Source organism: Nomascus leucogenys, chromosome 3 (genome assembly GCF_006542625.1).
Source record: "Nomascus leucogenys isolate Asia chromosome 3, Asia_NLE_v1, whole genome shotgun sequence".
Classification (NCBI taxonomy): domain Eukaryota; kingdom Metazoa; phylum Chordata; class Mammalia; order Primates; family Hylobatidae; genus Nomascus; species Nomascus leucogenys.
In genome coordinates, this window is record NC_044383.1 from 45,681,182 (window position 1) to 45,706,499 (window position 25,318).

A 25,318-nucleotide genomic window follows, 5' to 3' on the forward strand; every position below is an offset into this window, starting at 1 on the left:
TATTTGTTGAATAAAAAGTTTAAAACCGAATAGTCAAAATATTTAACCTTTTTAATTTTTAAAGGAAAAATAACTCTCCATAGGAAGGCATTTCTATTTTTTGTCCATCAGTAGCCAAATGGAACTTGATATAAACACTTCCAGTATGCCAACTTTGGTTTAATGCACAACTTTGAAAATAACTCATTAAAACACACATCAAGATGCTACTAACAAATTCATTAATATCCAAGATTCATTACTGTATGTCAAAGGTCATTCAGGATTAACATTTTCATTACAATGAACTGTGAAATTCCAATGAAAAATGTTTGCCTGAATTAAATTATTTAATCTCTCAAATTGGAAGTCTAGCACTCTTGAAAATCAAATTCACACGTGCACACACACACACACACACACACACTTACAAACTGCACATTAGAACATGAGGGCAATTTAATGGAAAAAGAAAATAGAAACTGAAAGGGCATTTGTAAAATGTAGGATATCATTTGGACAACTGGATAGAGTAGGCAGAAAATCCTAAAGGTGTACATAAAAAAATAGCCAATAAATGATAGGCTACAGAAAACCATACTGAAACATTTGATGAATTTCACTGCAGTAAACAGACTTGGCAAACCGAAACACTAGAACCATGACTACAAGCCTCGCTTCATTCCACACAAATAAAATCTCTAACCATTATAAGGACAGATGAGAATCCACATGCAACAGAGGAAATATAAATTATTTTTAATTTTAAAAAATAAAAAATATAAATTCTTGTTAAACACTTGATTTAAAAATATGCAGCTTTATTTTTAAATGTAGTTATGCTCAAAGATGGCAGTTTACTTATATGTAAAAATGTTTTAAAAATATCAATATATTGGTTTATAAGTTATATACTGCCCTCAGCTAAATATTTTTCACCAAAATTCTCAAGTAACTATCAAAAAGACTTGCATGTTTTTATAAGCCCACTATAATTACTAAACACAGTAATTTTCAGAGCTAAAGGTGAACGACTAATGAAATATTTTTTGATGTGATGAAAGTCACATGAGCATTTGAATTTAAAGAAAACTGATAAGCCAACAGCAGCCGTTTTTTGGCAGGTGATAAATTAATTTGCTCTAAATTGAGCAATTGTTTGGGAACTATAAAAACTGAAAAGTTCAAACTATAAGGAAGTAGAAAGGTGATGATGTTTACTAATAACAGTGTTTCACACATTCTATTTAACACAATTCCAAATGCAAATGTTTAAGATGATTTTTGAAGAGAAACATCTACAATGTTAAGCTTGTCTATGCTAAACAAATGTAACTTTAATTTACACGTATCATCCTAATGTCAACAATATTTAGACATTCATGATGAAGCCACTGAATTCGAAAGGATTCTCAATAACTACATGTAATCCGCATCTGTGGCATTAGAAAGTAATCAAATCACTGTCCGTTTTCTGATGCGATGGAACATCCTACAAATTCATGACAGATATACTAAGCTAAAAAGCTTTGAGATCAGGTACAGTATAAATTTCATTTTTTAAAGAATATACATGGATATACAGAAGAAAACATGATTGTATAGTCACTAACATATTAATAATGGCTATGTCTCTAGGTGACAGGATTATGAGTGATTATTTTATTGTTGTGATGGGGAAGTAGTATCAAAATACCTAGCTCAACAACCAGAGTACTACCACCAAAGCAAACTATTTTGTCCTTTCCTGTCTTCACATTACAAACTTTTTAAAGCTACCAACCAATATGAATTTGTCTGACTGGCTACCCACATTACGATATACATATTGGAAGATCTTTTGGGAGATGGAAAAATAGCAAGATTATGGTCATAAAAGAATAATTTGCTCTCAAAAATAAGCAACAATCATTAGGCTTTCTATAGCCACATACAATTAATTCTATAAGAAAGTTGGCTCCAACATTTCATCTTTAAAAGATTTTTTCCATTATCCTGTTTCCTGGTTTTCAGGTACTGTCCTTACAACAGCTTAGACTGAATATTCTTGTTTCCATTCACAAACATTTCTTTCTGAACTAGCAACAGCACTAATCAACAGCTACACTTAAGCCATTTAAGACTAAGCTTTAGATGTGTGTCTAATTATCTGGCAAAAATAAAAGAACCAAAAGAGTTTCATGTTAGCAGCAAATTAACTAGATTTAAGGGTCTTGATTTTTTTCATAAGCCTTTGGAAGCCTGCATATTAAACACTGGTGAGTTTTAAATTCTCAATGGAAATGGTGATGGCATTTACTGAACCAAGCCAGCTCATATTACAACGTACTAAGGACATGATATAAAAACAAAACTAGCACATTTCTATTTTTCAAATATCACCAAAATATCCTTATAAATTAGAATACTTTTAGACTCCAGTATAGTTTTCAACCGTATGTATACCCAAGATACCGAAAAATAAAATGTGTGTACACATACACTTCATATTTTACATTATTGCACATTTTTTCATTTACTTTTAAAAAAATTACATGGAGAAAATGTAAACTTGAAATAATAAGTCCCACTGTAATATTGTCTACTTTATTTTTTAAACACTTGTACAAACTACACTTTCTTATTACCTTACTATGCTTTGTTGAAAGGATATGCTTTAGTCTTCAAGCTTTTAAGAATATTAGAAACAACATGATTAAATTCAAGTACAAAAAGTCCTTTAGACTATTCCGAAATATCAATTTTTATATGGCACAAGTCATGATGAGTAAATGAAGCTTTCCATATGCTGATGGCAGAGTACAGAATAATAGAGAAAAGCCACAAAATTGAAATCTAAAGTATCAAATCCATTCTGGGGATTATCTTCAAACATCTGTCATAATAAAAATATGCACAATTTTCCAAGAATCTTGAACTTTTTCAGGACTAGAATGCTATTTAATGTGCTTATACAATTTATGAAGTGATGATTAAAGCCCTAAAAATAAGTGTTTTTTCTTAATTAAACATGAGTAGACAGATACTCTACTCCCAGGCCATCCCTTTTTTTTTTTTTTTAAACAGTAGGCTTTGAAGGACAGCAGGAAAAAAAAAAACTGAAAACTTTTTATTCACATTTGGCTGCCCATTAATTAAAACTTCAATGGATTTAAGCAATTTGAATTATAAACTCTCATTTAATAAAACACCCACACAATGACAAGAATGAGACTTTAATCAGTTTTAAGTGGAGTTTATAACACTAAGAGATAAAGGGTTGTTAACAAACACAATAACAAATGGACATCTGATTGGGATGAGGCATTATCCTGTACACATCATATTGGTATTTTTGTGTATCCTCAGTGCATAGCATTTACACACAGAGCCACTGCTGCACAGCACAAGAGTATCTGAAGAGGCTGAATCAGAGTAAGGCTGTTTAACAGACTGAAATTTTTTAGTATATATATTCTATATGAAAACAGGTTGAACTTGAACTTTTGAACTGGCAGGTAGAAGGCAACTCTGCCAAACACTACAGTTAAAGCCCCCACTTTAGTGCACAGTTCCACCCCTTCCATCTGCATGCATGACACATTAACAGTATTTAAAGGTAAACGAGGCACTTTGTGGCAACCACAGCCATCGTTATGAACATATTGCACAAAATTTCTAGAACTAAACATTAAACTTGTACCCTACTTTTATTTTTTAAAGCTGAAACATTTGATGCTGCCGGTAAACTCCACTTAAGTTTATAGCCTGTGCCACAGCAAAGAATGGTGACGCTATTTATTCAACTACCCTTTTAAAAGTATGGCAAACATGTTCAAGAGGAGCTACAAAGGACTTGGGATGGTACAGGGCCCAACTGTAAGCTTTCTTAAAAGTGATGCCTTCAAGTAACTTCAGACATGTAAGCTGCTGCACATCCAAAAAGTCTAAGAAAACATTCCAGAAACTCAGAGATTACCTACAGAATGCATTTCAGGCTAATTATGAATACTGCCATAAATAAAGTTTTAATTAGGACTCGAAAACCTTTCAGTCATAGCAATTCTTGTCAAATTCTATGGGGATGGTAACTGAAATAAAGTAAGGAGAGTATGTATAATATATATTTATATATATAATATATATAATGCCATTTTTCCATTTCCAATGACTACACCATAAAATGTAAGCAAGGCTTCTCAAAAACATTGAAACATTCAAAATCAAAACCCTCATTCAGACCTTCACATTCCAAAGGAAAAATAATAACAGTGCAAAAGCCCATTATAATGTCATTATTTATGACCTGGCCCTCCATGTTACATATTGGAACAATAAAAGTTACGTTTTAGTATGCGGTGCCCAAAATTGTAACAAAGAACAATATTTATAACTATCTTCAAAACATGAAGTTGATTCTCATTTTAGGTAACAATTTTCAGCTTTTATGAAAGACAAGGTGGCATATAAATTTCAATGGTGAGGTGTTAGGAATAATTGTCTCTAACTTTACCAATTTAACTTATGAGCAATCAATCAATACTCTATATATCAATGTTTAAATATAAATGTGTAAATCCTAAGAGCTTTGTTAAAAATTTAAAAATTGTTGAATGAAACTGACAAGGTATGTAAAACATGTCAACATTATTTACTAAGAATATTTTAGATGAAGTTCTGCCTAATCTATCTGCCATCAAACTCTATAAATGCTGCTCTAGTAGGTCCTATTCAATCTGAATTTGTAAATTAACTAGGTCAGACCACAGCTAGTGAACAATTTCAGCACCAATAAGTTATTGAAAATGGAATTTTATATCATTAAGAAATATAATGGCTGGATATTCAAATGTCAAGGTGAAGGTATAATTTGAAGACACCAAATTTCTGGAAAAAAAATCCTTTTTAATAGTATCTTCACATTAGCTTTACAATAGTAGTTGTACTCCGCTTAAAATCATATGCAGTCTGGGCATATCAAATATATAATGATTTTTTTTAAGAAGTGAAATTGAAGCCCTAGTCCCAACTCGGGGGAGCACTATGAAGAAATGATTCAACACTGCACATTAAAAAAAACAAAACAAAACAAAACAAAACCCTATTCTTTCAATAGCAAATCAATAAAGCACATGTAGGACAATTTCTACTGAAAAATCAAATGTCTTTTTTGTGTGTGCAGCATTGAAAGTTTACTGCAACTCTAATTTCCTTTTTAACACAAATGTCCTTTTTAATATAAACATTATATGTATTCAGTATTCAAGTAAAATTCCCTAACAGTTAATGACATTTAAAAAATGTGCAAAACTGCAAAACTCATTGTAATAGAATGTGTAAGGTCAAAAGGGTGGAACGGCTGACAGCTATTGAATAAGTGCATCATAAATCTTCAAAGAAAAAAACGCTTACTGTAGAATCTCAAATTGAAAATTTCTGTGCAGCATTACAAAATATTTTATATTTAATGAGAAAAAAGAAGCTTGCAGGCAGCACATGAAGCATCCACAGCAGGTATATGATTGAAAACTAGTAAAATAAGTGTAAGTTGTTGACTGATGTAGGTACTAATAGCATCTGACTTTTAGCACTGGCCTTGATTACACAGGAGATGGAGAAGTCGTTACAATTGAGAAAACATATTTAATAAATCATTGTCAATTTTTATAATGTTTCAAGCCCATTCTTTGTTGATAGCCTCCACATTTATATGGTTAAGTCATTGTTGCTGTGTTTCTTACCTATGACATTATTTTTATATCCCTTCATTTGTGGATCTTAAGATGTTGCAGAAGGTTCATTCCTGTACCCCAATACAGATTCACTTCCTTTAGCTGCCTTTTCTAGCACCAATATGCTTTAAAAAAAAAAATGCGCAAACAACAAGCAGTGACAGCGGCCAATTCCTCGAATGTCCAGATTAATAACTGTAGCATGCTAAAGAAAGGTGTGTGTAAATAGCTGGAGATGGTATATGGTCCAGAGTCCAGCATAAAATTATTTCCTTTCTGAGCATTCCCTCCATTCCCCTAACCCGAATACATGCATTAGAATGTAGCAAAACCCTTCGGAAACTTCTCTTAGCCAACTGCAAACTTATCTGTTGCCACAAGTGCAAAGGGGTAGGATGTGAACCAGTATATCACAAAGCTCTTTAGCCACTTCAGTTGGTGACAGAACACAAAAGGAAGAAATTCCTACGTATACACATCAGTCTGTCTCCACTTTTTATAAAACTGGAATAAAATGGGAAAGTGCCATCTTTATTAATCCTAATTGAATTTTAAATGTCCTTTTGACACAAAAAGGTATATACATGACACAGCTACACAACCTTTTTTCAACTGGACAACAAGTGTCAAAACCCTGTGGATGTATAGGGTAAAACAAGATTGGTCAGGAAAAGAGAATTGTTCCTATAACTGGTAATCTGACACAATGTCCTATTGCCATTAAAAAAAAAAAAGGTCCATTTTCAGTTTATTCAAGTTTGTTTTCATGGTGTTTTATCCCTCTTGATAAAAAAAAATTCAGACTTTTGTAATTTGTGTATGCTGATCTTCATCAAAAGGTTCATTCTCTGGATCAGAGTCAGTGGTGTCAGAATATCTATAATGATCAGGTTCATTGTCACTAACATCTGGTGTTACAGAAGTTGAACTGCTAGCCTCTGGATTTGACGGCTCCTCTACTGTTTTTGTGAAGTACAGCTTCACCTAGAGAAAGAAAATTTAAAATGAAAACCCACAAATATGACTCATCTTAAACTATTTAGTGAAATATACTTTTAACAGATTAATTTTTTTATTCCATTTTGCAGATGAACATACTAATTTTTAAGCACTGTAACAAACATGATCTCTAAGAGGCCTTTTAAATGACCCTCTTCTTATTAAGATGTTCAACATTTTCTTTCTTGCTAGGTACTGAACAGATAAACTATCAGGATGTTAATACAATTTATTTATTTTTATTTCTGGAGACAGTCTTGCTCTGTTGCCAAGCTGGAGTGCAGTGGCATGATCTTGGCTCACTGCAACCTCTGCCTCCCGGGTTCAAGCAATTCTCATGCCTTAGCCTCACGAACTGCTAGGGCTACAGGTGTGCACCACCATGCCCAGCTAATTTTTTGTATTTTAGTAGAAATGGGGTTTCATCATGTTGCCCAGGCTGATCTCAAACTCCTGAGCTCAGGCAATCTGCCTGCCTCAGCCTCCCAAAGTGCTGGGATTACAGGCATGAGCCAATACACCCAACCTCAATTTTATTTTTTAAGGAATATAAGCGGCAAATATTAACTAAATAATTATACAAAATAAATGCAGATTGAAAGTCAATAGTTTACATAATATAGCCTTTGAATTATAAAATTCAATTCACAAATGGCTGAGTTCAAAAAGAATGTTTCTCTTACTACCTATGTGAAAATCAATGTATTTCTTTGTGTGTGTTTTTTTTGTTTTTTGTTTGAGACAGGGTCTTGTTCTGTCACCCAGACTAGAGTGCAGTGGCATCTTCACAGCTCACTGCAGGCTTAAACTCCCAGGATCAACCTCAGCCTCCCAAGTAGCTGGGACTACAGGTGCATGCCACCACACCCAGCTAGCTTTTATATTTTTTGTAGAGACGGGATTTCACCATGTTGCCCAGGCTGGTCTCAAACTCCTTAGTTCAGGTGATCTGCCCACCTTGGCCTCCCAAAGTGTTGGGTTTCAGGCGTGAACCACTGTGCCCGGCTTCAATGTAGTTTTTGATATAAACAACACTACACAAACACAAACTACTGATCAACATTGATATTTGGGATTTATTAGCCCTAAAAACTTTACCTAAAGGGAGGAAGGAGAGGGACATTAACATAATACAGTGGTCTATAACAGACAGCCAAGGGCCTTTACATGCCTAGTGAAAATTAACTGTCAAAACAACCTTACATGTTAGGTATTTCCATTTCCAAGGGGAGGTAGCTAAGGCCCAGAAAGGTTAGGGAACTTGTTAAAGGCTACGTATCTATTAAAAGTAGGTAGTGGATGTGAGATTTAAATCAGAAATGACTTCAAATCCCTTCCTCATTATATTATATTGACAGCCCCTCCATCCCCTATTATCCAAGAGTCATTATCAATTCTTCTTCTCTTACAACCAACATCCACTGCATCAGTAAACTCTTTAAGTTAATCTGACAGCTTCTGTTACCCTTCACTGCCACTATTCTAAGCAGTGAGGGGCAACAAGAAGCAAACATCTTCTCTTATCTTTACTAAACTATTCAAGTGCCTCTTAACTGATCTCTCAGCTTCCATCATTACCCCTTCTCCCTACTTTCCTCACTCATCTATATTTTGAAAGCATGAACAGAGGGAATATTAAACACAAAATTCAGATTACATCCTTCCTATGCTGAACACACACTAGTATATTTACACTTGGACTAGTTTTCTTGTCCACTCTGTTTCAGTCAAAATGACTTATCCACTCTTAAATATACCAAGCTCATTCTCTTGTCTAAGGGCTTTTGCATCTCTACTCTTCCCTCTTTTCCCAGATATTTGTATAACTCATTTATATGATTTAGGCCTCTGCTTAAATGTTATCTGCTTGGTTGGGCCTTCTCTAATCATCTTAGCTAAAAAATAAGAAACATACAAACCAAGATTACTCTCTATCCTGTCTATTTTTTATAGCACTTACTACTATATGACATTGTATTTGTTTACTAATAACAGAGTTTTTATTTGTAATCTCAAATATAAAACGTCTTGCAATACTAAAATAGAAAACAATAAAACTAGAGGGAAAAAGACATTTTAAAAGTTAATGGCTGAGCAAAACGCAGATTTAGAGAAAAGAAAGGAAACCTGTGGATTCTAAAGAGAATGTCTAGCCCAAAGGACATGATGTTAAGTAAAATAAGTCAGGTACAGAAAGATAAATACTGTACGTTCTCACTCATATATGGAAGCTAAAAAAGTTGAGCTCATAGGAGTGTGGTTATTAGAGGCTGGCAAAGGGAGGGGGAGGGGAGGATAGGGAGATGTTGGTTAAAAGATAAATTACAGACGGGGAATAAATTATAGTATTCAATAGAACTGTAACTAGTCAACAATAATTTACTGTATATTTTCAAATAGCTAGAAGACAGAATTTTGAATGTTCCCAACACAAAGAAATGACAAATGTTTGAGGTGATCCATATGCTAATTATCCTGATTTGATCATCACACACTGCATACATGAAAATATCACTCTGTATCCCATAAATATGTACAATTATTACATATTAAAACTTTTTTTAAAGGGAAACTTCTGAACACTTAAAAAAATGTAAGAGCTAAAGACATTTAATATTATATCTATTTTCACTTAAAACATGCAGGGGCCCAAGTATGTATGTATGTATGTATATTGGTAGTAATAGTGTGTGTGTGTGTGTGTGTGTGTGTGTATATATATATATTTTTAGACAGAGTCTTGCTCTGTCACTCAGGCTGAAGTGCACATGCACTGGTGTGATCTCAGCTCACTGCAACCTCCACCTCACAGGCTCAGGCAATCCTTGTGCCTCAGCCTCTCAAGTAGCTGGGATTACAGGTGTGCGACACCATGCCCAGCTAATTTTTATTTTTAGTGCAGATAGGGTTTCGCCATATTGGCCTGGCTGGTCTTAAACTCCTGGCCTCAAGTGATCTGCCTGCCTTAGCCTCCCAAAGTGCTGGAATTACAGGTGAAGTACTACTAGCAATATTCTTTTTTTTTTTTTGAGACGGAGTCTCGCTCTGTCGCCCAGGCTGGAGTGCAGTGGCGCAATCTTGGCTCACTGCAAGCTCCGCCTCCCGGGTTCACGCCATTCTCCTGCCTCAGCCTCTCTGAGTAGCTGGGACTACAGGCACCCACCACCACGCCCGGCTAATTTTTTGTATTTTTAGTAGAGACGGGGTTTCACCGTGGTCTCGATCTCCTGACCTCGTGATCCGCCCGCCTCAGCCTCTCAAAGTGCTGGGATTACAAGCGTGAGCCACCATGCCCGGCCTACTAGCAATATTCTTAATACTCAGAAGCTACAGTTAGATTTGTTACATGTTATAAAAATGGAATGAAAAATTAAGAGAGAGTAAAAAAGAGACAGAAAAGAGTGTGGTGAATGAACAGGGGAAAATCAGGTAGAATAAGAAATAGGAAGGGGGAAGAAAAAAATGGTAAACAACCATTTGGGAATGTTTACAAATCAGATTTTTTTCAACTGAAGAATTCTTGTCTATAAGTAGATATATATACCTATGTATAAACACATGTATCACATACAGACAAAAATGAAACAAACCAAATAATTCTAAGATACAATATAAGGAAATAGGATTTTTAAAAAAAGAATAACAGGGGTGGACAATCAGAGGCCTTCAGAGAATATGAGATTGAAGCTAAGGCTGGAAATATGAAGATAGCTATGTGAAGGTCGGGGGAAAAGGCTGAGATGAAAAGGTACAGGGAGAAGGAAGATAACTAGAAAGACTAGAGGCAGAAGCTTAGCATTTTGAAGAACTGAAGAGAGACCAGTATGACTGAATCTCAAGAAGCAAGGAGAGAAGGTGACTAGTGCTGATGTAGGAGGTAGGCCTGTGCTAAATTATGCTGGTCCTTGTAGGTCACGGTAAAAAAAAAAACCACAAGGTCTTTATAAAGTGTAAACAGAAGTGACACAATCAAGTCTATTTTTAAGATCACTCTGAGGGGTTGAGAATAAATTGGAAGGGAGACAGAAGTGGAAGCAATAAAAACATTCCATATGAATCATTCCCAAATGACTGAGTTCCTATCCATTTCTTTCCTCTCCCATTCCTACTTCATATCCCAGTCATTTAGCCCCCTCCCGCACCTTTGCCCCCGATTTCAGCAAACAACAAAGAATTGGGAAAGGGAAAAATGCAGCTTTTTTGACTCTGTGTACATTGGGTATTTTATTAGAAACTTTCATGTTACTGCTATGTAAACACTGCTTCGAAATAATACATAAGTTAAAAACTTGTCAAGCAAGTTCTTCATCAGCTGTACTCCTAGGATTAAACACACATCACACACATACAAGTCACCAACCCCCACAAAATATTTAATTTAACTGACCTTAAAATTTGGAGAAAAGTATCGGTTGGCTTTGTCTTTATTTGCTTTGTCAAGATCATTTTTTGTTAAAGTAAGTACTAGATATTCCTTGTCATTATCTGCACGCTCTATACTGCAAATGCTATCAATTTCTTGATCACATAGACTTCCATTTTCTACTTTTTCTGAGGTTTCCTCTGGTCCTGGTATGAAGAATGTATTTACCCAAAAGTGAAACATTTTGTCCTAAAAAAAAAAAAAAAGAAAAAGAAATGAAATGACATATTTATTTTAATTAATGATGTTTTATTTTTTAAAAAAAGAAAATCTGTCACCTATGTTAAACATTTGCCAAAAAGTCAACAAAATAAACTATCATTTGATATTCTGAATAAAGGTAAACACAAAGACTATTATAAGGCAATCTGAGTTATCTGTTGCATTTTCATTCACATGATTTTTCCTCACTCAAATTTTAAACCAAAAACAAAATCTCACAAGATCTAAGATAAACTACTTTTGCCTTGAAATTTTAAGTAAAAAAACCTCTTTTCTAGTCTAATACTAGCTTTAAATATGTTTTTAGTTTATGTGTACATACATATAAACAAAATTCAGATATGGATTTAATGTTTTCTACACTTCAAATGAGCTACCTATTCCAAGATTTACTTTAACAAAAGTTCTTGGAAGGTGAGTGCAACTTCCCTGATGACACATGGCAAATACATGTTTACTTCTACAGCAATACAAACGTGAGAAGCTCCAGTTTCTTACATGACAATATAATGCTTGAATACTTTCAGAATAAACATGAAGGGGTAGGAAAGAGTACTACTGATTTCTTTTGATGTTATAAAATGCTTGTTCTTAAAAAAAAAAAAATCACTTCTTACTAATAAGATAATACCTTCTTAATAAAAAACCACAACAGAAGTTCATCACTTTAAACCTCTATTGACCAACACAGAAATCTGGCCTGTATAAATCATTTGGCAATTAATGATGTACAGCCTTGTGACATCCTATCTGGTGCCTTAAAATGCCATTTAAATCTTTTATTCTAATTTATCTTCAAGTTTTTTATCCCCTAGAAAATAAGATCTTTAAGGATGTTACATCTTAAATGTCATTGCATCTTTTAACACTACCTGGCAAAGTAATCTTGTATGTAAGTCTTTAAAAATTTTTTTTTTGCTTATTTCAATTATTTTAGCCAGTAATTGCATTTTACTTAGAATTAGAAGAAAATAAGCCAATAATATTTAAATAACAAAAGGTGAATTCTATATATATATGGATTATGCTAAAACTTTTTGTCTGTTTTAATCACAGCATATTCTTAAAGCAGGGAAAATCAATAAAATGGAAATTTATGTAGTCAAGGATAAACAAATAAATCATAAATATTTAATCTAACCTTCAATTTTGCATGTGTTAAAGTACAGATGATGGGAAATAAGAATTAGTAAATTCCTAAAGGTATGCAGAGATGATGATGTAGAAGCCTATTTTTGAAAGCAAAATGAACTAGTTATCTTAATTTTAAAACAGTTGCTAATACTTCCTGGATTATCAAAAAATAATTTTTCAAAGTTATTGAGATATATTTAACTTTTATTTGTACAGACGATAGGAAATGGGTTTCCGGTTAAAAAAAAAAGTTCAGCATATTTTGATTTTTTTTTTTCCAGCTACTTGGATTCTGGATAAAGGAAAATTATATCTCCACTGATACGTCAAAGCAGCATTTAAAATTTTGCAGTAAATGAAACTTCCTCTTATTTTCTTTCAAAAGAAAAGCTAAATATCAGAAAAACTATATAAATCCTATTATTGAGAATGTTTAAAGATTGGCAATATGCTATCTAGTATGTTTAACAAGGCAGCAACACTACAAAGTTAGTCCTTTTCTTCATTACTATCTAAATATGCTGCAGCTTGGTCTCACTTTAAATATTCACATTTAATATTTTAAATGAAGATAGTTGGTTTTTTTTTTTTTTTCTTTTTTTTTGAGATGGAGTTTCACTCTCGTTGCCCAGGCTGGAGTGCAATGGTGCATTCTTGGCTCACTGCAATCTCCGCCTCTCGGGTTCAAGCAATTATCCTGCCTCAAGCCTCCCAAGTAGCTGGGATAACAGGCACCTGCCATCCCACCTGGCTAATTTTTCTGTATTTTTAGTAGAGATGGGGTTTAACCATGTTGGCCAGGCTGGTCTCGAACTCCTGACCTCAGGTGATCTGCCCGGCCTCAGCCTCCCAAAGTGCTGGAATTACAGGCATGAGCCACCACACAGGGCCAATAGTTGGTTTTAAAATAAGTTGTTGCCTTCTCTAAATACAGATCAATCAAATTCAAACTTCATTAACTTTCTAAACCTGCATATTGAAATACCATGTTTTCATTCTTTATTACTTCCTCTTCATACTGTTTTCTCTCCTAGTTAAAAAACTAATCCGTAAATCCACAGAAGCTAAATAGAAAATAATCGTCTTAAGAAACGTAAGGCCAGGCATGATGGCTCACACCTATAATTCCAACACTTTGGGATGCCAAAGCATGAGGATTGCTTGTGCCCAGGAGTTTGAGACCAGTCTGGGCAACATAGTGAGACTCTGTCCCTACAAAAATAAAAATAAAAAAAATTAGCTGGGTGTGGTGGCACATACTTATAGTCTTAGCTACTCAGCCTGGGCAACAGAATAAGACCCTGTCTCTAACAAAAAGGAAAAAAAAAAAAGGAAAGAAAAAGAAACATAAGCCAAAATGGAGAAAAAGTGGTTTGTGTCACTACATAAGACCACAGAACAGATCTCATTTCTACCTATAGACCAAAATTTTTAAAATACTGGTCCCATGCTAATTTCTTCTCAGTTAACCATCCTTGTTAAGAAAAATTCCTCTCATGTTACAATGCCATAAGGCCTTTTCCTTCAAACAGGATTATTTACCCTTATAATGTCTCACCAATGCCAGAGTAAGCAAAACACCTGCAGATCTAATAGAAAAGAAATTATAGTTCCTTACATGTCATAAAATAAAATATAGCTTTTAACCTGTCCTTATTTTGGATAGTTCTCCCAATGAAAGTAAAGTACAAACCTTTTTTAGCATCTTGTTCTGTTTGTGGAAGAACTCTACTTTGATATCACCACACACAGGTAACGGCTGAGGGAACTCAAAGTACATGAACTTGTCTTCCCGTCGTGTGGGTCCTGAATTGGAGGAATATATCTTCACCTTTAGCTGGCAGACCACAAACTGAGGATCTGCATGGTTAAATACATACTAGTATTATTTCACAGGAAATGCTGTCAAACTGTCAAAAACGATTTTAATGATTAATATCAACAATATACACAAAATATGGATTCTGCATCTGCAATCTTGATCTAAAGCAAATCAATTGAAATAAATGAAATAAAAATATAAACAATGTAAGATTTTCTCCAGTTTGAACCTTCAAAATAAGGTCCTATTACTTGTATTAAAAGTCAATTCCTATTTCATGAATAGTAAGTCCCAAGATTAGACTTCTAGCAGCAGAGTAACTTCAAAACTTTAACATTAAAATCATATTAAAAATCCTAATACAAATAAAAACTTTAAGCATTAAAAACGATGAAATAATTATCTGGTACATTTGTGAACTACATCAAAAGTAACTTTTAAGACAGATATCAACAGGCAGTAGTCAGGAAAAATTTTTAAATGTAAAGAAGACAGATATTTGCTTAGTATTCTTAAGTCTCTAGCATGTGGCAAAGATCACTTGATCTTAGCCAAAAGGCCAAGAAGCGATCACAAAATACATATCATTACTGTTCACAAGAGAAAGAGGATGAAACCTGAAACAATGTTATAAAAAATTTCAAAAACAAGTCTAAATATTTATTTAAAAAATTAACTATCATTCATTTTCCTATCGCTCACATTTTAAAAGCACATAATGCCACCATCATAAGAAACAGGAAACAAGAGATTTGAAATTTCTGTAAAGAAATGTAACAGACTTCAAGTAAAAACTGCAGCACAACTTTCCTTTCCTCCAAAACACCTCATTTTCATTAACAAGTATTCTGCCTTTGGCTCATGTCTGTTTTAAATAACTGGTAAAAAATAAAGTAACTGGTAAAATATAACTTCTCAAAATTCATCATGCTTTTACACTAGCAATTCAACCAAATGGCGGGAAAGTGTGTTAAGGGAAGGATTGTATGTTTTATTTTTTAAATCTACTCATAAATTCATTTATAGCTAATGACCTTAATGACAGAAATTAAAGACTGATGAATGTTATGATCCCAGGACTTCAAAAAGTTAAAGATACCTAAATAATTTGACAAAGTATAATTCATTTGTCATACGCTGAGGAATTAGAAAACAAAAGTCCATTACAAAGAAATTTATTAACCTTAGGAGGTTAAGAAGTGCCATTTGAAGAAAACATGCCAAGATAATAGAGAAACAGAAACACAAGCTTACATAAAGTGTATGAGAAATATTATATATATTTAAATATATTTTATATTTATATTACATATATATATATATAACAAAAAATGCTCAGCACCAAAAGGTGTCATTATTCTAAAAGATAAACAAAAGTCTTAACATTTTTATCAATGTGACTGAGAACAAGGCAAAAGCTAAACCAAGTTAAATGAAATTTCCAGTTTAGTAAACACCTACTATTTCTATGTAACATCTAAAGCGATATCAGCAATCACATAATTAATATGTTTGATAAAAGCATGCGGGTTATTCCAACATGGTCTTCTAAGACACTTATTATTTGAAAAAGCTACCACAAACAGGAGAAATATTACACCAACAATCTATCAATAAATTTCACTTCCTTGACTCAAAGTTCAAAGTGCAATGAGCCATTTCATAAGACTTTATGTGATACTGAAATTTCACTGGGAAATCTAACTTGAAGAAGCAAATAAAGTAGGATTCCAAGGCTGTGATAAAATTAACCAGAATAAAACTGCAAAACTGCCTTATAATCTTTTTAATTTAAACTCCATTATTTCAGAATCTGATAATCCTGACTTTAGGACTTGAAAAAGCAAATTAATAGTATTTCCCGGTTTCAATTAAACTACATCTAAAATGTACATCTTCAAATATTTTAGTATTATATAAAAAAATTTGTAAGTAGTAAAGATTTCCTCAATCACTAAAGAAAATAATCTTCTCTGCAATATGAATATCATGTTTCAGATAGATAAGACCTAACTAAGCAGAAGTCCAATATTAGTATAGTTCTGTGGACTTCTACAATATATATCCTCGGATATGACTGAATATATTCCAAAAAATAAATAACAAGATCCAGACCTAGTGATATAGTTTGGATATCTTTCCCTCCCAAATCTCAGGTTGAATTGTAATCCCCAATGCTAGAGGTGGGGCCTGGTGGAAGGTGCTTGAATCATGGGGGCAGATCCCACATGAATGGCTTGGGCCATCCTCTTGGTGATAAGTGAGCTGGCATTTAAAAGTGGGTGGCACCTTCTCCCCACCACTCCTTCTCTTTCTTGCTCCCATTCTCATCATGCTCCCCTTTTGCCTTCAGCCATGATTGGAGGCTTCCTGAGGCCTCCCCAGAAGCAGATGCTGCTATGCTTTCTGTACAGCATGCAGAACCATGAGCCAATTAAAGAAGAATTTATAAAGAAAAGAGGTTAAACCTGTTTAATACGCAGTCTCAGGTATTTCTTTAAAGCAATGCAAAAACAGACTAATACACCTAGTAAATGAAAATCAGAATGTAGAGAATGGAATGATAGTGGAGACTTGAAAGGGTGAGGAGATGATGAGAAATTACTTAATGGGTACAATGTATATTATTCAGATGATGGACACCCTAAAAGCCCTGTCTTGACCACTATACAATCTATACATGTAACAAAATTACACTTGTGTCCCTAAATCTATACAAGCAAAACCATTTTTTTAAGTCAGAATTAAATTTCCTTGGATATATACATATTGTTAGTCTTGAATGAAAACCACATTGATCATCTTTTAGTAACATTTTTAACCCTGTTAAATGTCTAGAATATAGCAGCTTTTTCCATCACTTAGAAATATTAAGACAAAAATCAAGTAAGAAAAAGCTGCCAATCCCTACAGAAGATGCTGTATTTTTCAGCACTATCTGTTTTCTTCATTGATGCCTCTTCTTCCTAAACCCAAGTTGCCATTCTTATCTCAGTCCTCACCCTCTCCTTTTCTTCCTTTTCTCCAAGCCTTCCCATGCCCAAACTCCACACCATTATTTATATGAAAGGCTTAACTACTCTCCCTTTCCTGATGCTGCCCAAAATACCGATATATCTCCTACCTAGATTCGAACCCATACTCCCAAGTACCCACTGAATATTGTCATGTGAGAAGCTCACTTTTACCAGATTTAAAACATGTTTAAAACCAAAATATCAACACTAATGTCTCCAAGTCTCAGATTCACTTTTCTTTCTTTCTGAGACTATTTCACCTGACTGGGCTCAAAACTTTTACAAAATCTTTGGCTATAAATGGCAAATAAAAAATTAATGAAATCCCATTTGATTGTCTTAGCATACCTGCATTAAGACAAGTTTTATTACTGGTTTCTTTTCCACTATTTTTTCCTCTTGCGATTATAACTTTGCATACCACTGTCCTTAAAACATGGTTTAATCCTCAAGTATTATCATGACATCTCAGTATTTATCAAATCAAGTCTGTTATCCCCATTCAGGATCCTCTAACAGTCAGTCACACGTTCCATACCTATTCTCTGTCACTACATTCTTGTCCAGCTTTTTCCTTCTGCTGCACTTCAACTCAAGCTATTTCCGATTGCCTGTAATACTTCTTTCAGTAGTTATTTATTTATTTATTTATTTTTTAAGATGGAGTCTCACTCTTACCGCCCTGGCTGGGGTGCAATGACGCAATCTCGGCTCACTGCAACCTCCACCTTTGGCTTCAAGCAATTCTCCTGCCTCAGCCTCCCAAGTAGCTGGGAATACAGGCACGCATCACTACGCCTGGCTAATTTTTGTATTTTTAGTAGAGACAGGGTTTCACCATGTCAGCCAGCCTGATCTCAAACCAGTGACCTCAGGTGATCCATCCACCTTGACCTCCCAAAGTGCTGGGATTACAGGCGTGAGCCACTGCGTCTGGCCACTTCTTTCAGTTTTAATGCCAATCTAAACTGTACGTTTTCTTCAATGTTCAATAAAGAGCTGGTGAACTTCCTTTAAGAAACTGTTTGACAACCTTCAAAAGCTTTTCTGAATGTAGCATTTATAATTTATATACACAACTTCCCATTTCTTTTATTTTGTATTTATTTATTTATAAGACAAAGTCTTGCTCCGATGCCCAGGCTGGAGTGCAGTAGCATGATCTCAGCTGACTGCAACCTCTGCCTCCTGGGTTCAAGTGATTCTCCTGCCTCAGCCTCCTGAGAAGCTGGGACTACAGGGGTGCGCCAACATGCCCAGCTAATTTTTGTGTTTTTACTAGAGATGGGGTTTCACCTTGTTGTCCAGGCTGATCTTGAACTCCTGAGATCAAGCGATCCGCCTGCCTCAGCCTCCCAAAGCGCTGGGGTTACAGGTGTGAGCCTCGTGCCTAGCCCCACAACCTCCCACTTAATTACATATAGCTCATATTTTATTAAAACTTTACTACAGTATTAAATCATAGTACATAAGAGGAAACTAGAAAATTAGGAAAGATTACTAAAGTGAATGTTTTCTTTCCCTTAATATCTCCATGATACTTTATACCTTTCTCTTGGCTCTTACACTGATATCAATACTATAGGAAGAGCATGAGTTTTTTCTTCCTTTTTCCTTTTCTATGAATCTGTTACATTCATTTGTCAGTCACTTCCAACAGCTCAGTACCCTACATTCGGCAGTTTTAAAAATTGTAATGGGATGAAAAAAGCATCAATGAGACTCTTTAGAAGACTTTAACATGCTATACTAATAAATCTGTGGTCTTTGATAAAGTTATCTGTCTCTAAGAATACAGAAAAGATCTGATGAGGATGATCACACCTATCTGATAAACAACATCGGAGAAGTAGAATAGGATCAGGATGACTGAGGTAGACTTATAGAGATTAGGGTAAAAGGGAGAAATAAATAGAGGCAGACATCAGTGACATAATCTGTATTTAGTACTTATCCAGGAAGTTTCAGATTTCGAAGTCTCTTCATTTTATTGACAAGCAAACTCAAAGAGAGGTAGATGATATGCTCAGGGTTACACAATAGATTAATGACAGATCTAGGACTGGAATCTGGATCTGAAAATCCAGGTTTTCTCTAACACTCCACATACTTTGATTCCTATTCTTTACTCATCATACTTCAGCCTGCTGCCATGTCTTATCACTTCTTCTTTTCCTTTTCATTGCTTTGTCACCATTACTGTCAATACCTAGTCTTCCTAAGATATTAAGGAATTGATCCCTGCCCTAAGACCAGCAAATTGCTGAACTCCTCTGGTGGACCTCTGCTGGACCTCATGCTGGACCTCTGATGGGACAGGTTCTTCCATCATCTAGTCAGAATTGGGCTGTATTTGGTGGTTATAACACAGAATATTTCTTTCATAAATATAATTTGGCTTCGACTACATTAAAACCCATTGCTTTTGGCTTCTTTAGCCCAATGAGTTGAACAACAAAGCTAATTAATTTGTTCAAATGCTTCAGAAATATAGTCTCTTGCATAAATTTTAAATGTGGTAAATTTCTTTCTAAATTTTTATATAAACTTCTAGATATGGTAAGAAAACTGTTCCAATACATGGAAGGATGAGAATTTCGAGCACTTACTGCAAGTTCCGCCACTGAACATTGGAATAGTTTCAAACATCATCTTGTGAAACAACAGTGCCACTGGTCTATAATCCAGATGATTCTTTAACAGGTAGCTATAATAATACACATAGCGCCTCTGACTGGGAATAGTTACTCCCTGGTGGACAGAAAAAAAAGAGAAGCCAAATTCAAAAAAAATGTTCCATTATAGTTATTTCACTAAATTGCTATGGTAACTGGGTCGTAGCCATTTAAGAACATATATACATTAGAAATTTGACCTTAAATGATTAATACTTAAATCCAGCTCAATAATAAATAAGAGCAATATCAATACAAAGGATATCAGAATAACTCTCCTCCCTTAAAACAATTATTGTAACACCCCATTTATTCAAAGGTCACAACAGCGCTCTGACCCATGACCTCCATAGGCAAAGGCCACTGCATATCCAAAATAAGTGTCAAAGGCCTCTGCCCTACAGCTATGCTCTTTACACCTAGGGCTCCCCACAAGGATTTATGGACTCCTTAAACACACAGTTCCTCACAAACTTCATTACCTACTTTCCAGGGGAAAGAGTATCAGAATCAGCAAACTAGATAGAGGCATACTGCCTTTAAGGCAGAAACAGCAGTAGCAAAAAGTGATGCTGGCATTACAGCCCAACAAAAACAGGACTATGCAGTTGATGTAAATGTGTGCAACAATCTTCTAACAGAGGTAAAGCTATCCTTGTACTACATGCATCTCTTTGTTGAAGAAACCAGGGAAAAATGAAGTGTTTTAGAAAATGTAAGTATTACAAATGATTAAAATATATCTAGTTCTCAAGAGTTTATTAAACAATAAAACATAAATAAAATTATGTAATACATGTGGCACTTAATAGGGGAAGCTGAATTATCTAAAGAGAAAAATCTAATATGTACAATAATGCATTCACTAATGAAGATGAATAAATGAGGTATTTAAGGATTTTTTTATTAGACATGTGACTTAAGAAAAATCCAACCTAAAAATATAAGACAAACAATAAGCAACATTAAGAAGTTTAATGGTAAGAGTAACTTACAGAAAACTGTACTTTAAATGAAAGTATACTCAAGAGGAAAAAGAATTAGCAATTATTTCTCTTTAAGTTACTACTGGCATCTAAATCTCCCCAATGTCTTAAAAATTCTGGACACAACCTTCTTCTCCCTAATGAAAAATATAAAACATATTTATGTGAATTTAAAAGCAGGCCAGGTGCAGTAGCTCACAACCTGTAATACCAGCACTCTGGGAGGCCGAGGCAGGCTGATCACTTGAGGTCAGGAGTTGGAGACCAGCCTGGCCAACATGGTGAAACCCCGTCTCTACCAAAAATACAAAAAATTAGCTGGGCGTGGTGGTGTGTACCTGTAGTCCCAGCTACTTGGAAGGCTGAGGCAGGACAATCACTTGAGCCTGGGAGACGGAGGTTGCAATGAGCTGAGATTGCGCCACTGCACTCCAACCTGGACCACAGAGACAGACTGTCTCAAAAAACAAACAAACAAACAAACAAACAAAAAACCAGGTATGCTGAATAGCAAGTATGTAGGTATCCACTGTAGTACTCCTAATATTTTTTCAAAGATGAACATTATTTTATTATAGACAATTTAAAAATATGTGTGTGTATAAATGTAAAAAAAAAATAGGCATAAACCATTTCAAATCATGAGAAGTGATTTAAGATTTTGGCCACAGTATAAAGACCACAATTTTATAAATAAAAGACTTGTATTTGAATGCTGACAGTCAAAATACAAACTCTGATGTGTTCTCGAAGGAAAATGAGGATAATAATATGTACCCTTCCTTCTTAACAGGGTTCTCATGAGGATTAAACACCAGATGCAGTTACACGAAAGCATGCTAAAACTACAAAATGGTACACAGTTTTAGCAATTCTGTACCTGTATTTAAGGTACAGTTCTGGAATAGCTGGAATTTTATTTCTATGTAATTTTCTTAACAAAACAGTAAAAGGTAAAGTAAAATAGTAGTACTTTGAAGAGCAGTACTACTACTCTTCATACTCTTCATTAAAACATTAAAAATTATTAAAGTTAAAAAATGTAAACTTACAATGATTTATGACATCACATTTAATGTAATTTCAGCAAACAACTGTCATTCATGTTTAGCAAGATAAATACAGAACTGCTAAGCAGAAAGGAAATATCACATGGAAGATGAGTGGGAGGGGTACTTTTTTGAATCATGTGAATATTTTAACCATATGCATTTATTATCTAGTCAAAATATGCAATAAGATTAAAAAAAATTAAGTCAATGCAAGTCTACGAGGAGACCACATTGTCAACATTATTTGTTGGGGTTTAGTGGATGACATTTTTCTCTTTATCTCCATTTTTGGCATAAGTTTTTGTGCAATAATAAAAAGATTTCAAAGCTTTAGGTTTTTTCAAGTAGCAAGTGATTAGTAGTGTACCTATAATGTAGGTGATCATACATTCTGTTAATCCTTACCCAAAAAACGATAGGCAACATAAAAAATATATAAATCTACTAGTTGTCAACATCGGGTGAATAATCTATGTATGAATACCAGTTGAAACAAAATTACTGACAATTCAAAGAAAAACATGGAAAAGTACATTTTAAAATTTAATCAATTAGTTGCCCATCAATATTACACAGTCTATTTTCTTAACTTTGCAATTCTTATCTACCTGCTGCCTTGTCAGCACCCAAAATTCAACATTTCTAGATTTTAATAACAAATATTAAAAAGTTGGGAGGCTCACATGTATCTGTTTCAGAGTCTCCAATGTGACCTCCTCATTCTAGTCCTATCTCTCTGGGCCATGAGGCACACTCACTAAAATTGAATTAACACCTGCAATATAGGATTTCCAATGAGTGGAAAGTCCACACTAAAATTTTACCCATCTTTAAAAGCTTATACATATGAATAAAAGGCTGTAAAGCTCTTGCAGATTAAAAAATACTCTGTTTTTTCTTTCTTTTTTTTGAGATGGAGTCTTGTTCTGCCACCCAGTCTGGAGTGCAGTGGTGTGATCTCAGCTCACCACAACCTTGCCTCCCAGGTTCAAGCAATTCTCCTGCCACAGCCTCCCAAGTAGCTAGGACTGTAGGGATGGCCACTGCACCTGGCTAACTTTTGTATTTTCAGTAGGGAAGGGGTTTCAGCATGTTGGCCAGGCTGTCTTGAACTCCTGACCTCAAGTGATCCACTCGCCTTGGTCTCCCAAAGTTACGGGATTACAGGCCTGAGCCACTGTGCCTGGCCTAAAATTTTTCATTTTTCATGTAATTTAAGGCTAATAAGAGCCTGTTTTATTCTCTAACCAAGAACTTTTAAGTTAAATTGATCCGTAACTACACACACACACACACACACACACACACACACACACACACCCCAAGGATATAGTTCTACTTTCTACTAGTAGTAACTCTCCTTTTCCACTTTAATTATGAGGAAAATTATTTACACAGCTGACCCTTGAACACAGGTTTGAAATGTGTGGGTCCACTTATACATACGGGTTTTTTTCAATAAAATTTTTCAGAGATTTCAACAATTTGAAAAAACCTGCAGATGAAACACATAGACTAGAAATACCAAAAAGCTAAGAAAAAGATAGGTTTATGTCATGCCTACATAAAATATATGTATATTATTAGTCTGTTTTATCATTTACTGCCATAAAATATACATAAACCTATTATAAAAAGTTAAAATTCATCAAAACATATGCATACAAACCTTAAGACCAGACATAATACCACTTATAGTCAAGATAAATGTAAACAAATGCAAAGATGCAGCATTAAATCATAGCTACATAATATTAACTGTAGTACATACTATACTACTGTTAAAATCTCATAGCTAACTTCTGTTGCTACTGCAGTGAACCCAAGGGTTGCAAGAATCTATTTAAAACACGGTGTGACACTAATCATCTCTGTATGATCAGCTCATCTCTCTAGTAAATTGTGTATTGCACTCAAAAGCTATCTCTCTCACGGTTCTTGTGTGTTTTTCTTTTGTTTTTTTTTTTTTTTTTTTTTTTTTTGAGACAGAGTCTCGCTCTATCATCCAGGCTGGCGTGCAGTGGCACGATCTCGGCTCACTGCAACCTCCGCCTTCTGGGATCAAGCGATTCTCCTGCCTCAGCCTCCCAATTAGCTGGGATTACAGGCACGTGCCACCATGCCTGGCTAATTTTTTTATTTTTAATAGAGACGGAGTTTCACTGTGTTAGCCAGGATGGTCTCAATCTCCTGACCTCATGATCCGCCTGCCTCAGCCTCCCAAAGTGCTGGGATTACAGGCGTGAGCCACTGTGTCCGGCCCTCTTGTGTAGTTTTCATTGTGCTTAGTGCAATGCCATAAACCTTAACACCATGAGACCCATATGAAGTGCCAATAGTGATGATGGAAGTGCTTTCAAGAAGTAGAGAGAAGTCACAGACATTATAAGAATAAAGTGACTTGCTTGATATGTACAGTAGATAGGTACAGCTGTAGCTGCTGGCCATTTCAGACAGATGTTTCATCTTGTAAACAGCAACATAAATATATGGTACCAATAAATACAGTACAGTACTGTAAATGTATTTCCTCTTCCTTATGATTTTCTTGATACATGTTCTTTTCTCTAGTTTACTTTATTGTAAGAATATACTATATAATACATATACAAAATATGTGTTATTGACTGTTTATGTTGGGTAGGGCTTCTGGTCAACAGTGGGCTACATTATCGAATGGCCAACTGTATCCTTAACCTTTTTTCCTCAAATACAACTTTCAACAATTCTAGCTTTAGCGAAAAAACTTTAGCTAAACTAAAGAACTTCAGCCATTACTCTTTCAACTCCTTTACGTTCACAGACCAGGAGGTAGACTTAGAAGTACATTTAGTGTTCCTCCTAATATTCCTTCCAGCCCCCTTTCCTTCAGCTTTGTCTATTTCAAACCTATATCACTTCTGGTATATACTTTTTAAACTCTTGACCGCAATGATTTTAGCACTTTGTTCTCCCAACCTTTCTTTTTATCCTGACCAACACATCACTGTCGATGAATTCAGCTCCTGTTTTACTGGGAACCCTGAGGTCATCCAATATGAACACTCAAAATTCCCTTCTTCCATCTTAAAATCTCTTTATGCTTGACGTCTCTTCCTGTTCAACAAGGTTCTATTTTGGGCAAGTGCTTTATTAATTATCTCCTATCTGGCATGTGCCTTTATTCTCTCCACTTGTTTCTAAATAATATGCTCAAGTAATCTTTATTCTTTATGCAAGGCTGGCAAACAACTGAAAGACCAAAAACCCACACTCTCCCTAGATTCTGTATCTCTCTCAAACTATCAGCCTCCCTCTC

At 34.7% G+C, this 25,318-nt stretch overlaps 1 protein-coding gene across 1 annotated transcript in view; it reads right to left on the reverse strand.

Moving 5' to 3' along the window:
- Nucleotides 1-3,024: 3,024 nt before the first annotated feature.
- The window catches only part of PTEN (phosphatase and tensin homolog), a 107,213-nt gene continuing 84,919 nt past the window's right edge, over nucleotides 3,025-25,318 (reverse strand). The window contains exons 6-9 of the mRNA XM_003255173.4: nucleotides 19,917-20,058; nucleotides 14,162-14,328; nucleotides 11,077-11,301; nucleotides 3,025-6,674 (exon numbers count right to left, since the gene is read on the reverse strand). Coding sequence (XP_003255221.1) covers nucleotides 6,489-6,674; nucleotides 11,077-11,301; nucleotides 14,162-14,328; nucleotides 19,917-20,058 — 720 coding nt within the window. The 3' untranslated portion in view covers nucleotides 3,025-6,488. The remainder of the gene's footprint in view (nucleotides 6,675-11,076; nucleotides 11,302-14,161; nucleotides 14,329-19,916; nucleotides 20,059-25,318) is intronic.